Here is a 14,518-nt window from a genome sequence, read left to right as displayed (position 1 = left end):
GACAGTATGTTTATATTGCAATTTAGGTATTACTTGCTCCCCCCTGGCTAATACAGATAAATTTTTAATTCGCTAATATAAAAATGTTATTGCAAGACAAAAATTTGAATACATATATTTGCCATATTTTATACAAAAAAACTTTACTTTTAGTCAGCTCTAAAGAATCATAAACATATTTTCTTATTTCCAATTTGTTCTTTATGGTAAGTGTAATTTGTTTTAAATTCCCTGACTTATTTAACCTGTTGGCTCCTGGAACCAGATGGTCACTGTACAAAGAATGTTACACTATTCAGTTGCCAACGCTTTATAAAAATATTGATTCCTTTAGAATTGGTTATGATGACAGTGTTTTCTTACGACTTTCCAGATTAACCAGTGAGAAATCATAAATTCCCCGTATTCAACTTAATGTTTTGGTAATCAAACGCAGCATGCATGTATGTCCAATAAAAGATGTGTTTTTAGATTTATGGCATGTTGTTAAATTTCCAGTGCATCTGTTTTTCAATATCTTAGAAACCTTTCATTATCCCTCATGATGAGGAATGAAATTGTGATAGTTTTCAGAATTCTTTTAGGATTCTTTTTTTTGCAGGATTCTTTTCTTGGCTAAAGTTCAAATAACTGTTAAGAATAACTTCATATTCTGTTAAGATTAACTGCTGACATTTGAGTTATGCCAACAGTTTTTAAATTCCCCCTTATAGTTAATATATTCACAAGTTATCCTAATGATTTCCTGATTTGTGCATCATGGTGATGTTGATGATAACGATAAACGGCATTTGTATAATACAAGTGCCGTTTATAGATCTTCAAAAAAAATTTCTTTACTTATCTACTGAAAATAATAAAAATAAAAACGTTATTGTGATATGATAAAACAATTTTGATAGGGCATAGGATTTTTTGGAATGAGAGTGCCATTAAAAACCAACAACAACAATATTTAAAGGCAAAAACATTCAAATCATGGTGGATTCAGAAGTTTTATTAGACTTTCAAATTGCCTTCAGCTATTAGTATTTTCTGATGTTGCCTGCTCCAAGGTACATGTAGCCTACAAGAACCCAGACACATCCAGAATGATAGAAGAAGAATGAGAGGGATATTAGGTAAAGTGTCTTTGATTGATATTCATAAATGATATTTGATTTTCAGCAACTATTTGGCTTTTAATTGTAAAAGTAAAATTTTATCTGGTAAAGTTGTCCCAAAAATGTCCATTCTGTATTGAATCATATTGTTTTACATAGCAGAAAGTAAATACATGTATTTGTGTATATACCCATTAAGTTTGATAGCAGCTCTTTCATAGGTTAGGAAGAATTCTATATGTAAATTATGGACTGTTTTTGTGTTTACTGACCTGTGTAAACATTACAAACATTGATGACTTCCAAACCTCTTCTTTGAAAGAATGATAAATGACTCTGTATTAGCTTACTGTAGGTATTGTATTTTTTGTCTTGATTTTTTGAAGCTCCTTGATTAAAAGTAACACATGTTTTCACACTGGAATGTTATATATAGGAGAGGAAAAAATATTAAAACCCTTTTCATAGCATCATGGAGCATGTGATATGTAGACCTGTTGTTTTGATGTACATTTACACATTATATCCCTGAAGATCTTTAAAGGTTCTAAGAGAAACATAAACTCTACCCTCACAACACTCTTTAAAGGGATGGTCCAGGCTGGAGATATTCATATCTCAATAAATAAATTAAAATTCACAGAGCAAAATGCTGAAAATCTGATCAAAATTGGATAACAAATAACAAAGTTATTGAATTCTAAAGATTTGCATTATTCCGGTAAAACAGTTCTAGGCATGTCTTCATGAATATTCATTAGTTGGGCTGATGATGTCATATCCCCACTTGTTCTTTTGTAATTTTATTATATGAAATCAGGTTTATTTAAAAAAAATTCTACCAAGAACTAAAACTATTTGATTGACAACTGATAAAGAGCATTGTTCATTTATTGCTGCAATTTATTTCATCAAAATGGAGACACATCTTTTTAATACACATACATGAAAAAATTAAACATTTATGATTTCATGTAATAACATAAGAAAAGGGAAAGTGTGGTTGTGACATCATCAGCCCACCTTATGAATATTCATGACGATGTGCATATACTGTTTTCACAAAATAATGATAAACTTTAAAATTCAATAACTTTGCTATTTGATGAAATTTTCATCATTTTGCTCTGTAAATTTTACTCTAGTTATTTAAGTATAAATATTTTGAGCCTGGAACATCCCTTTAACATTAAGCCTGTTTTGACAAAAAAAAAAACAAAAACAGATGAGTGTTTGCATGTAGCTTGAATAAACTTTTCAAGTAAGATACATGTAGATATTAAAGGTGTTATTCAAATAAAGTGTCATGAAATATGATGAGCAATTTAGATGTTCCCACTATCAGATAGTGAAAACAATTTGTGCAGATAATTGTATTTCCATAGAGGAGCTAAAGAACTGTAAGACTATTAGAATTCAGTAAGCTTAGTTATTTCCTTTATGATTGGATTGGCTCATTAAGCAGTCATATCACCAATGGTCTCACGAGAAGGAGGCTGTCATCCTCTAAGCCATAAACCGTGACAAGAATTCTAACTGATGATTTTGTTTTGTCTCAAGTTTTCTTCGAACAGCATCTTTGATGTTCAATTTCTTTTTTCTTGGTAGTCACTACTTAAAGCTAATATGATTTACTGTGAGATGAAATTGTGAAAGAAATTGTAAAATGTCGATCACAATGTAATTGTAAATTTGGTATACTTTTAAGAGAATAAAATGTAAGATGATTCACACGTAGGAATCTATCCATAAAGCATTTGCAGTGAAATGCGAACATTTATTCGCCTGCTCCTTTATGAAGTCATCAACACGACAACACCTAAACCTCATACAGTGGGAAATGTTAAATAGCTATTCATGTTACATGTGGATGTCAAAATAAAACTAGGCTATTTGACTTTGGTTTGCATTTGCGGAGAAAACGCATGAGTCAGGCACGTTGATTTGCATTTCTTTAGGCTTCAGAGAGGATGGGTATCCTGTTGGGCTGTATGGTGTCTTGTACCCTTCTTCTCTTCCTCAAACCCCTTGGGCATGCAAGCAGTATTGAATTGAAAATCCAGAAAAGAGTGGATTATTCGCTATAAACAGCTGGATTAAGAACTAGATGGAGCATAGAAGGGATGAAAGGTCCGCAGAATCGATGTGAAATTGTTTGAGGATGATGCATCTTTTTTTTGTCCTTCCAAGTGACAATTTTGTCTGCATATTAATGATCATTATGCACGAACAGCTTGAGTTCACTTTGAAATGGAATGTCCAGACAATTTGAAACAAACTTGTGCTTTATAATGAAAGAAAACAAATATTTGTGTATATATCATGAAAATAGGAGGACATTCTTATATAAATGATTAAATTCTGAGTTTTTACATTATTTCTAAATAATAAATCAAATACAAGTCAGTAAATTGCATGTTGAACATCCTGTTGGATAATCGGTGAGGATGCAATGCAACCCTTTGATATTAGATTTTAGAACGGAGTAATGGCCTTGATAGGTACCTTCCAAGGTAAACAATACTCCATGTATGACAAATATTGATTCTTTTAAAAATACATTTTGTTCCTGTTTGATTATCACAGAATGTGAGGGGGTATGGTGATAAAATTAATGAGAGATATTTCGGAAGGATTGTGGGAGATAGTTGTGTGAAATGTGAAATGATATTGGAGGTGGAAGTGTGATATAAGTACATGTACCAACTACCAAGTAATGATTAATCCAATATTGATCTCAATAAATGGTATCAGGCAAGTGAGCCAGTGACTACATTTTCAAATTTTCTATATTACATAAGGTGTAGATGTATATTTGTATTTGGGTACTGTAATTTAATAATATTTCTTGTCACAGAACAATTTTCATCTTTTTGAATTTTAGTTTGTATAAAAATACATAAAACTACCAATTAATGAGAATTCTTCTGTCATTCAGAATTGTGTGGATGTTAAGACCTGAGTTACATCAAATATCAAAATTGAATCAGATTGAGTCTAAAATACTGGGATTTGCTTGGGGGTGATATCTGATATTATTTTCAGTAACTTATGATTTTTGCTCCGCACCAGGCCCGCATTAAAAATAGTTGCGTTCAGTAATCATAACTACTTTTATGATCACCCATTAAGAAACTCTGGCACACAGGCCTTGGGCTAGTCTGGTGCTGATAAAAGCAGCGCCAAAATAGCCCGGGCCTGAAAAAGCCCGCGCCATTCATGAATTCAAAATTTTATAACTTAGCCCGAGACTGGTCGGGATCAGCGAGTTTCTTGTTGAGTCAAATTGAGTCTTTTTTTAATCCACCTTAAGTCCATTTTCAGAGTAGAAAAAGTGTATCATGGTTCTCCCAGACTTTTAGTATGATAAATCTCCTGATGGTTTCTATAAAAATGTTTACATATTATTGTATGCATATGCAAATTTGTTTTGTTAATCCAGAAAGTCTGAAGTAACATTGTCATTCTAAATGTATAATTACAAGAACTCCTTTCAAGATTCCTTGTGAAATTCTTGTATTTTATTTTTGTTATTACAGGTCTGCTTCACCATACCATGGTTTTATGATTATGAACAGACTGAGCCTTCATAACCTAACTGAACCAATCACCAAGGATTTAGACTACACCCTCCAAGAACCATTCTTACTCTACAAGACTGCCAAAGGTATAGGATATTTATTGTACTTTGTATTTCAGATGATACAGCAATGGCATTGAATTGAAGTATTTTGAACAACATGAAAAACTTCCAAACTTGGGTCGTGCCAAGAATTAGTCAATTTCTCAGAGGTTAGAGGTGCATGTAGAGTATAGTCAGCATGGATTTGAGTCTTGAGATATTCTACATTTGAGTTAAGGTAGCAGAAATTATACAAACAAATTGAAACAAGACAGCCAGGATTTAAGTTTTGAGAAGTAGTTATGCCAAGTTGACGTGAGTTAGCAGAGTTTTGATTTACAAGTTGAGTCCAGTCAGCTAGTATTCGAGTCTTGAGTATTAGTCGCACCAATTTGAGTCAATTTAGCACAGGTTAGAAGCACATGTAGTAAGGTAAACATGGTTTGAATCTTGGGTTACTGAGCATGAGTCAAGTCGAGTCAAATCAGCAGGGATTTAATTCTTGATTTGTACTAATTTTGTAGTCATATCAAGTTGAGTCAAGAAAGCGCAGGTTTAAAGCACAAGTGGAAGTAAAGTCAGGAGGTATGTGAGTTATATGATGATGTTTTCATATTATGTTGGGTCAAGTTATCAGAGGTTAGAGAATTTGTAACTAGATTCTACAGTGAAGAACTTCATTCTCGTAGGATAATAGATTAGACAATTAATTCAGCAGGAGCCAGTCCACAATCAGCATTCAAATAAATTATATCAGCAGTAAATAATAAAGTTCTAAGCAGAATGAAAACAAATTAATTTTTAAACATTGTTTCATGTTAAATAAGTTTTAGATTTTGTTGAGATGTCATAAATTTTGGTTTGATTAAATAGATATGTAAATTGCAATCATTCAACTTTAAAAAAAAAGTTGAATTCAAACAACAAATGCTGAAGAGGAAAAGAATAACAAATTCATAAAGAAGTAACCTAGAAAGTATACTTATGGAAATAAATCCATCTGAGATTGTCAAATCATTGATCTTTATAGATTACTGCCAAAGCTTTTTGAAGAGGGATAACATTGGTTTTCCACCTCAACAAGACAAGAGAATTGTTCCAGGGGCTGAATAATTTTAGATTACAAATGTAGAGATTGCCACAACATCTTGGACTGACCCATTAGCCTGAGAGCGAATGAGGATGAGACGGCAAAGAGATGGTTGTCCCAGAAGGAAAGCATCTTATTTCACTCTAAAAGATGGTTGAATATTCTCTCAGGAGCTTGATGCATCAAGTAACCCACCACACTCACTTAGCAAATTAGAAATTATTCTTGCTTACAGATGCCCCTATCTACAGGTCCTGTAGGCTGCTTCATAAAGACGGTATACAGAATGCCAAATGTACAGCCAAAGTTATTCATGACATACTAATAAAGTGTCACTGTATTTCAACAAATTCATTTGAATGTCTGTAAAAAAATAATTTGGTCTGAAAGTTTATTGTAACACCTAGAACTTCTATGCATGTGTCAATCTTGGCAAAGGAATTCAATTTTTTTTAGATACTAGAAATTCATGTACATATTCAAGTAATTTGTAAAGTAATGCATCATTTTACAAACAGCATTAAAGGGTTGCTTTTTTAGGTCATACTATCATTCTCCGTCAAAAATTTCCGTCAGACCAGCACGTCATCAGGGAACTAACAAAATCTTGTATCTCAAATTCAATATATTTTTCAAAGACAGAAGCTGTGTTTCCAAATCATGGCAATGGTGGTAACCTCATTATTGTCAGGAAACGCTTTTATAATTCATACAGAGAATTCTTTCTAGGCAAAAGAAGATTGCCACTTGATTGTGCTCTATCTCTAAAGTGATGCTTTTTCTATGCTATCCCTATTTAGATTAAAACTGAGATACATGGTTGAATAGCCCATTAAAGATATATAATCTTAGTAAGTGGGTGTTTACATTACGAATTATGAATTCTAAGGGTTATCAACCTATTGCAGAAAAGTTATCACTAAGTTGTATTGTTTATGTAGAGTTAGATTGCTATGATATATTTTATTTTGCATTTTTGTGTGTATGTTATGTGTTTAAAGCCATTGGAAACTAATTTCTCTGTATGCTTAGCATTCATGGACAAATAAAACAATCTTGAATCTTGAATTACGTATCTAGGTTTATCGTGCTATCCATATTGGTACTGTTAGGCTTTATGGCTTTCTCCAATAACCTCCCAAAATTATCAGCATGAATAATCATTTATTTGGAAAAAAACAGAGAAAACTGTAAAATTGTTGTAATCATTATCAGAGCTTATAGTAAATTGAATTGAATTAACCAGTGTACATGTATACAATGAGAAAGTCTAACTGTTCAGTAAAAAAAATAATCAGGTGGTGCATTTAGTTTTCAGTGTGAATGGCCCATTTGTTTCCTTTGGCCAGACTGCTGGATATTATTAGTCAGTGGCAGGGTCCACCTTCAATCCACTAAGTGCTATCTTCTATATGTTTTGATGTCACATCATCAATCCTTACATTGTTTGACCGTTAAGCACTGTACTTTTCCCTTTCTGTTTGGACAGTTCAAGCTTTGTGCTCATGAAAAGACCCTCTTTAGTCTGTTATGAGGTAGTATAGAGGGGAGTCACACTTTTTAGATCATCATCATCCATGGATAGATTAAAATTATTTCTCTCACTTTTTATTTTTAGTTATTTGTAAAAAAAAAATTTTGAACATATTTTCAATTCTTCAGAAAGTAATAATTTGTCTTTATCCAAGACCATCATAACACTTAGGTTAACAAATGTAGGGCCATATTGAATGCATTCTGTGCATGATTCACTTGCTTTTACTGTAATGTTGCAAGTTCTGAAAGAGAAAAAAAAGAATGTCAATAAAAGTCGGAAATGTAATAAGTTCAAATCCTGCCTGATAAGAATTTTCATCTGACAAAGTAGTAAGATGAATCAAAATTCCTTTAGATGTGACAAGTTTAAATCAAATGCATGTGCATGCAAGATCATATTGCATTTCCAATGCCCCATAAATGCCCAAGGAGCTGACTTCCGATGTACATCTTAACTTCCTTTCTATACTATCTGAATGCAGGAAACCAGATACTGTTCAAAAGTACAGCCTCCTTATGAGAGATTATTTGTGTCCTCCACAAAGGACACATGTATGTCTAGTTATTTCTTTTTGTTATGTTTTTGTATGTACAGAAATGTAAAAAATGCTAATAAGTCATCACTTTTCATTTTTTATATCAAGAAAATAATAAAGCTACATGTCATATTCATTTATCTTGTTGCTCTTTAACCCTCTGTGTTCTAATGGTTGAAATCGACAAGGTTTCCAGATATTTAATTGTTCATTTTCTTATTTCATCATCTGCAGCGATCTGTGGGATCTGGTTTTACAACAGGAATGATTGCATTAGATTTGCAGAGTTGATTCAAAGGTAAACTTTATTTGTTGAAAGGAATAACTGTGGATTTGCAGTTTTAGTATTTCTGACATAGAAGCTTATGACAACCCTCATCAGTAATTGGGCCTGTTTCATGAAACTGTAGAACTATGCACAATCTTAGGATTAATCTAAACAAAATGTGTATCTTAATTTTGTGCAATTACACTTGCTAAAATTTGCATACTTAAATGTTTTGAATATTTCTACTGTTAAATACATCTCTAAGGGGAAGCATATTGGTAATTAAGTTGAAATAATATTTATTTTCATGATTTGTTGATTCATGTCAAATTTTGTAAATTTTGGGCTTGTAATTTATTTTGGCTTTTCATAGTCCATTTTTCTGTAAAATCATTCATAATGTCATTCATAAATATACATGCAGCTTTGTGAAACCTGCCCCTGGCCCATACTGAAAGGGTCCCATCTGCGATTTTTTACCGGGACAACCTCTTCTCTCCATTGTATAATTTGTCAATTTAATTAAGTGAACTAGGTCAGTGTTAATTAATGGCAGGGAATTCATATATAGGGTGAAGCTGTATCAATTCATATTAAGGAGTTTGTATGTTATATCAATCCCTGAAGACATGCCTGATGTTCTGATGAAATCCTTATTGATGCCCCAGATCATCTCATTTATCAAAATCTTGTGTATCTATCAATAACAATTACAGGATCTTTAGATCAAGCCATCTTACATGTGCTTCAAAATTTGAATTTCTAATGAACGAAAATGCATAGCACACAATAGATAAGTAAATATATCATATGTGTGTGTAGGGGGATGGGGTATATTAATTATGGTCACATGAAAGTACATTAACCTGAAATATAAAATCATAGCTTATTTTATGATGTATCAGGATAAATATCCAGCTGATACATTGTATCCTTTTGCCCAAAACACTTCAGTCCTTATTTCAAATTCCCTTGGAAAGGATATAGAACTTTCAGTCCCCATGTTTCTTACTGATATCATACAGGGTGAATACCCTTTAGTATATTCCACAAATCCCTATCTTTTTAATTGAAAATGATGTAGATCCATCAATCTCCTTTATGCTTACTATACACATACATGTACATCCCATCTGACCTACCCTTTGATGTATAAAAATGATGATATAATAGTTAATCCCTTAACTCTTTGCAAGTTGAATTGATATTTTGGGGATGATAAAGACAATTGTTTCCATGTTATTTTCTTTAATTAAAAATTTCCATATTGCACCATTGATACTTATTGTGTTATCCAGGGACTATTGCCTTTTATTAGCCTATCTAATTTAAAGGTAGGGGAGAAAAATAATCATTATGATTGCATTAACTTTTAAAAGGAAAGTGCAGCAAGGAGAAAATACAATTGTAGCTAATCTCTTTAAAGATAAAGGTGGGGAAATAACCTTTTAATACTTTCCGTTGCTCGGACTGGGTAGAAATAGACAAACAAATGAGGAAATTTGCAAAGAATATTCTTCTAGGCCCTATTGTATAAAATATACCATCATGGTAATTTTGTCAGTCATTGGTATCTTCCATGAAATCCTTGAGTTTGATTGGCTGTTGAGCATTGTCACTAAGATTTAAATTACCATTGGGTGGTAAACTTTAAGTTACCAAAATAGAAAAAATAATGCAACAGAGTCCTGTTTTACTATCTAAGGAAGATTTTTTTTTATCTTACTGAATTAAATGTTCTTTGAGCTTAGGAGCATGTTTTCTCTTTAATTTTAATCCTAAACACTGCATGGTCAGTTTTGATTAATGTCAATTTCTTCTTTTTTTAACAAAATATAGCATTCTCACCAGTAATAACCTCATTTAATCCTTGTTTCTTAGAATTGCATTGATTTTGCAAAAGAACAACCTGGTTCTGAAAGCTAAAGACTTAACTTCATATATTTAAAGTATCAAAAGGGATATTTCCACATTTTTCTTTCCTTTTATGTATTAAAAAATGTTTTTGTGAAAGGTTGCAATGGAGTGTTAAAGTGATAAGAAAATCTTGACTTTGTGAACATCCCCCCAAAATGTATTGTTAAATATTTTCCTGCAAAACAATGGATGAGAATAGCCTTTGATAAAAGACAAAAATATGTATACATATATTGTTGAATACAGAGAGTTGTATGGTCATTTTTTATCAGTGAGATAATTTGACATCAAACCAATATCAAGTCAAGCTTCAAATTTGCCTTTTGAAAATCAGTCAGGTTTGCCAAATTATAGTCACTGCTCGGAGTGGATTCTGTGTGAAACAAACACATTTCTTCTCATGAAATTAACTTTGCTGTTGCACTATTTATTTCACTTTGACCTTGTGTAATATTTTACTTTTAAATATATGTTGTTGTCAGTCACATAAATATATGCGTCAGTTGTTATTCCTTTAGGGTTTGTATTTGTTTAACTTCAATTGAAATATCAATAATACTTGTGCAGTATGGCAATATGATATCAAACCATGCACCATAATTCAGAGGTACAATATATTCCTTATAAAATTGTTATTCTTTCTCTTTTTGTTTTCAAATATTTTTGGTGCTGTGTAGATTACTGGCCAAAATTCGACAAGAAGAGAAAGTCATTGCACCAAGCGCGACTGCAGCCACAGATATCATGTCAATGCTTAGCAAAGCACAGCATGAATATAAGGTGAGACCTAATTGATTTGAGATCAGTACTTCTGATTCAATGAATAAATTTGCAACAAGATACAATTTGTCAAAATTTTGATGACAATAGCAGGTCATTCTTGCTTCCATCTGATGATGTTATTGTGAGGCCGTGAAGTTATGGTCTATCTGTGTTCAAAACAAATTATCCTCCATGGTAAAGGATTTTGTTTAGGATTTCTATGCTACTGATTTGCTTTAGTATTACCTTGTAATCTAAATGGTTTTTCTGTGAAGTGCAATGATTCATATATTTGCCACATGGTCTTTTCTTGCATCTCTGATTTATTGAAGGTTTTTTTTTATGCTTAAAGGACAAGTCCACCCCAACAAAAACTTGATTTGAATAAAAAGAGAAAAATTCAACAAGCATAACACTGAAAATGTAATCAATATCGGATGTAAAATAAGAAAGTTATGGCATTTTAAAGTTTCGCTTATTTTCAACAAAATAGTCATATGAACGAGCCAGTTACATCCAAATGAGAGAGTTGATAACATCACTCACTCACTATTTCTTTTGTATTTTATTATATGAAATATGAAATATTTTTATTTTCTCATCATTTTCATCTAAAATGAAGTTTCATTCCTCCCTGAACACATGGAATTCCATTATTTTAACATTTTGTGCTTCAGGCAACGAGGTCCTAATCGTCAAATTCGTTAAAATTGAAATATTGCATAATTCAAACAATAAAAAACAAAAGAAATAGTGAGTGACATCATCGACTCTCTCATTTGGATGTTACTGGCTCGTTCATATAACTATTTTGTTGAAAATAAGCGAAACTTTGAAATGTCATAACTTTCTTATTTTACATCCAATTTTGATGAAATTTTCAGCATTGTGCTTGTCTGATTTTTCTCTATTGATTCAAATCAACATTTTTCTGAAGTGGACTTGACCTTTAAAGGCTTTTCAGTCTATTTCAGACTATTTAAGCCTATGCTATGAAGTGATATCACTGAATTAAAATATGTATTAAGGGAAGGTAAAATGGGACCAGATATTTATATTTTCTGGCAAGGATCTCCCCTTACAAAGTACTCAACCCTCCACAGTACTGAAAAAAATGTGGCATTCTAGTTATGATTGTGACACATACTGTATGGGTGAAAAATTACATCTCATTTCAATTATAAAAAAAAAGGTTTTATATAGAGCTTTGTAATTGAAATGAGAATCAAAAACAATTTCTGGAATTCATCCTGTAAAGCACATCATGCTTATGGTACATCGTCTTTTTAAAAATAACAGCAGAGGTTTTCAGAACTATGCAAATTTATGGCCCTTGATGACTACTGGTATGCTTTTGTGAGTGGGAGGTCACATAATGCTTTGTAATAAAAGACATTTTATGAATATTTGACCTGTATTTTTTGTATAGGATGCCATACCAACACTTTGTACATTTAACAATTATATTATATTGGATGGCTCAGAATGGAATACAAGAAATATTTCAAGAGTTCGGAAAAATGCGATGAGTGTAATATTGGCCCTAGTGAGTGGAACATTTCTGGTATTTTATGAGATAATGCCATCCAATATAATTACCAGGTATTATTATCTATCCCACCCCCCCAAAAAAAAATAGGGAGAAATTTTATTTAAAAAGTCATATCACTTACATGTATCACATTATGCCATTATCTCTTCATAGGATCAATTTTGGTTGTTGACATGCGACTTGCATGTAGTTCATTGTGACGTCATGGGGTGTAGTGCTCTATGCTGCGCATCGCATTGCTTTCATTGTTGTACGCGTTGTATATTTCAGGCATGTGCCCTAAACTGTTGAATAAGCTTTCATATTCAATAGCAAATTTTTTACAGGAGTCTATGGGATATTCATTGGATTTCTGTCCTTTTTAGGGATACGCTCTGATACTGCACGGGCAATTGATGCAGACCAAAATATGTGTTCTTAATGCATCACTAGAACACGCTATATAGATGATAATTGAATATATTGATGTTTAATGATGTTTAATAGAATTTGGAGTTAGGGAGTGATGTGATGCTTTAACATAAGAGGGCAGTATATCTTTATGTCTAAACCTCTCACTATGAGTTTTACATGATATCTCCTAGATGTGCAATATTCCATATTCATAGTAGAATTAGTTTGACCAGTTGAAACCAAAAAAAAATATTAAGAGAAATTGAGTCTTAAAAGGCATCATAAAACTTAAAAGCAAAACACTTCATTCAAATTTAATGAAGTGCACATAATTATGTTACAATTAATTCAAATTTAAAAGAAAACTGCATGATATTTGAAATTAAACACTAGTGGTTTTCAGCTACTCAGCTACATTTTGACTGAATAACCCCTTTTCCAATGACTTAAATTACAGGTGACTTTAAGTCATATTCAATAAAGCTTATAAAACAGCATATGGTGACTAAAGTGTAGCACATATTGATAAAATATTTTATGCAACTTTGCCCAGATGTCCACTGACAGTTGGTGTAATTGCCAAAGTGACTGCATTCAAATTATGCTATAGGGCCATGTTTATATGAACAAAATTGCTGGTGTTTTTTTTTGTCCTTGTGGTTGCTTGTTTTTCTTCTTATGGTATATATTTGGGTTGTTTTCTAGCAAGGTACTAAGAAAAAGAGGAGTGTATCAGAGAGCGGTCCCTCTCCTATTGGACCTGGTGGTGATGGTGGTGGTGGAGGTGGAGTCATCAGACCAATCCCTGTTAAGGTTTCACCAGGTATCTAAATCCATTTGCTTTAGTGGAAATAAATTATGGTAGTGGATCGTATTACCGAACACTTTTCATGAATTCAATTATATCAAACACATTCTCATAAAATTCATCAAACTTCACCATAAATACACAATTACCTACAAAATATAAATATGTAAAACTTTTGCCGAAATCGTTTGTCTTTTTTACGATATTAGCTTCCAATCGGACCCCTTTTCGGATGTGAAATATTTTGGTCACTTGAAATAGGTATCGTATTACCGAACGTGTGTTTTCTATGGGAAAAATAGAGAAAACAACAAAATCACCAATGAGCTTCCTGTATTTTGACCATATCTTGTTATTTTTAGAATGTTAAGACTTTGAAATGTGTTTTTGACAATTTTTCATCATTTTTCTATTCAAGTTCCCTTTGGAAGGATGTTGCAAAGTTTTGAGTGTATGAAATTATTTTCTGACCCGTACGATGCGTGTGTTCGGTAATACAAGGCCGGTCGGTAATACAGTCACTCACTATATCTTTAATCTTGATGGGTAATTTTTATCACAGATAAAACAGACCTTATCAGATTGTGTCACTTCTGTCACAGGACTTGATTGTAATGGTTCTGAGTACTGCCTCATAAAGACTTACAATTATAACATTGTTGTTGTTTTACTTCCATGAAAACTTGCTATTGGTGTTCGAGGAGTCAGAAAATCAATCCCTTTTAAAGTTTCTCCTGTTTTAAAACTTACAATTAAATTTATTGTAGATTTTGATGTATAGAAATTTCTTCAATTTCTAGGGGAGGATAAGTATAGTTAAATGATGACAGATTTTTTAACTGATGAAAGATGTAGTTAAGAAAAGAATCCTTATGCTTAACTCATTAGTAATATTTTTGAGGAAGGAGTAATCAAACAAATCTGTTGTAAG

General features: G+C 32.2%; 1 protein-coding gene across 1 annotated transcript in view; it reads left to right on the top strand.

Annotated features, from left to right (window-relative positions):
• The first annotated feature begins 4,631 nt into the window (after window positions 1-4,631).
• Window positions 4,632-14,518, top strand: part of LOC121410975 (mRNA-decapping enzyme 1B-like) — a 30,223-nt gene continuing 20,336 nt past the window's right edge. The window contains exons 1-4 of the mRNA XM_041603397.1: window positions 4,632-4,770; window positions 8,122-8,185; window positions 10,750-10,852; window positions 13,485-13,602. Coding sequence (XP_041459331.1) covers window positions 4,668-4,770; window positions 8,122-8,185; window positions 10,750-10,852; window positions 13,485-13,602 — 388 coding nt within the window. The 5' untranslated portion in view covers window positions 4,632-4,667. The remainder of the gene's footprint in view (window positions 4,771-8,121; window positions 8,186-10,749; window positions 10,853-13,484; window positions 13,603-14,518) is intronic.

This window comes from Lytechinus variegatus, chromosome 3 (genome assembly GCF_018143015.1).
Source record: "Lytechinus variegatus isolate NC3 chromosome 3, Lvar_3.0, whole genome shotgun sequence".
NCBI classification, from domain to species: Eukaryota; Metazoa; Echinodermata; class Echinoidea; order Temnopleuroida; family Toxopneustidae; genus Lytechinus; species Lytechinus variegatus.
The sequence above is the reverse complement of the archived record's forward strand: the minus strand, read 5'-3'. Positions and strand labels throughout refer to the sequence as shown.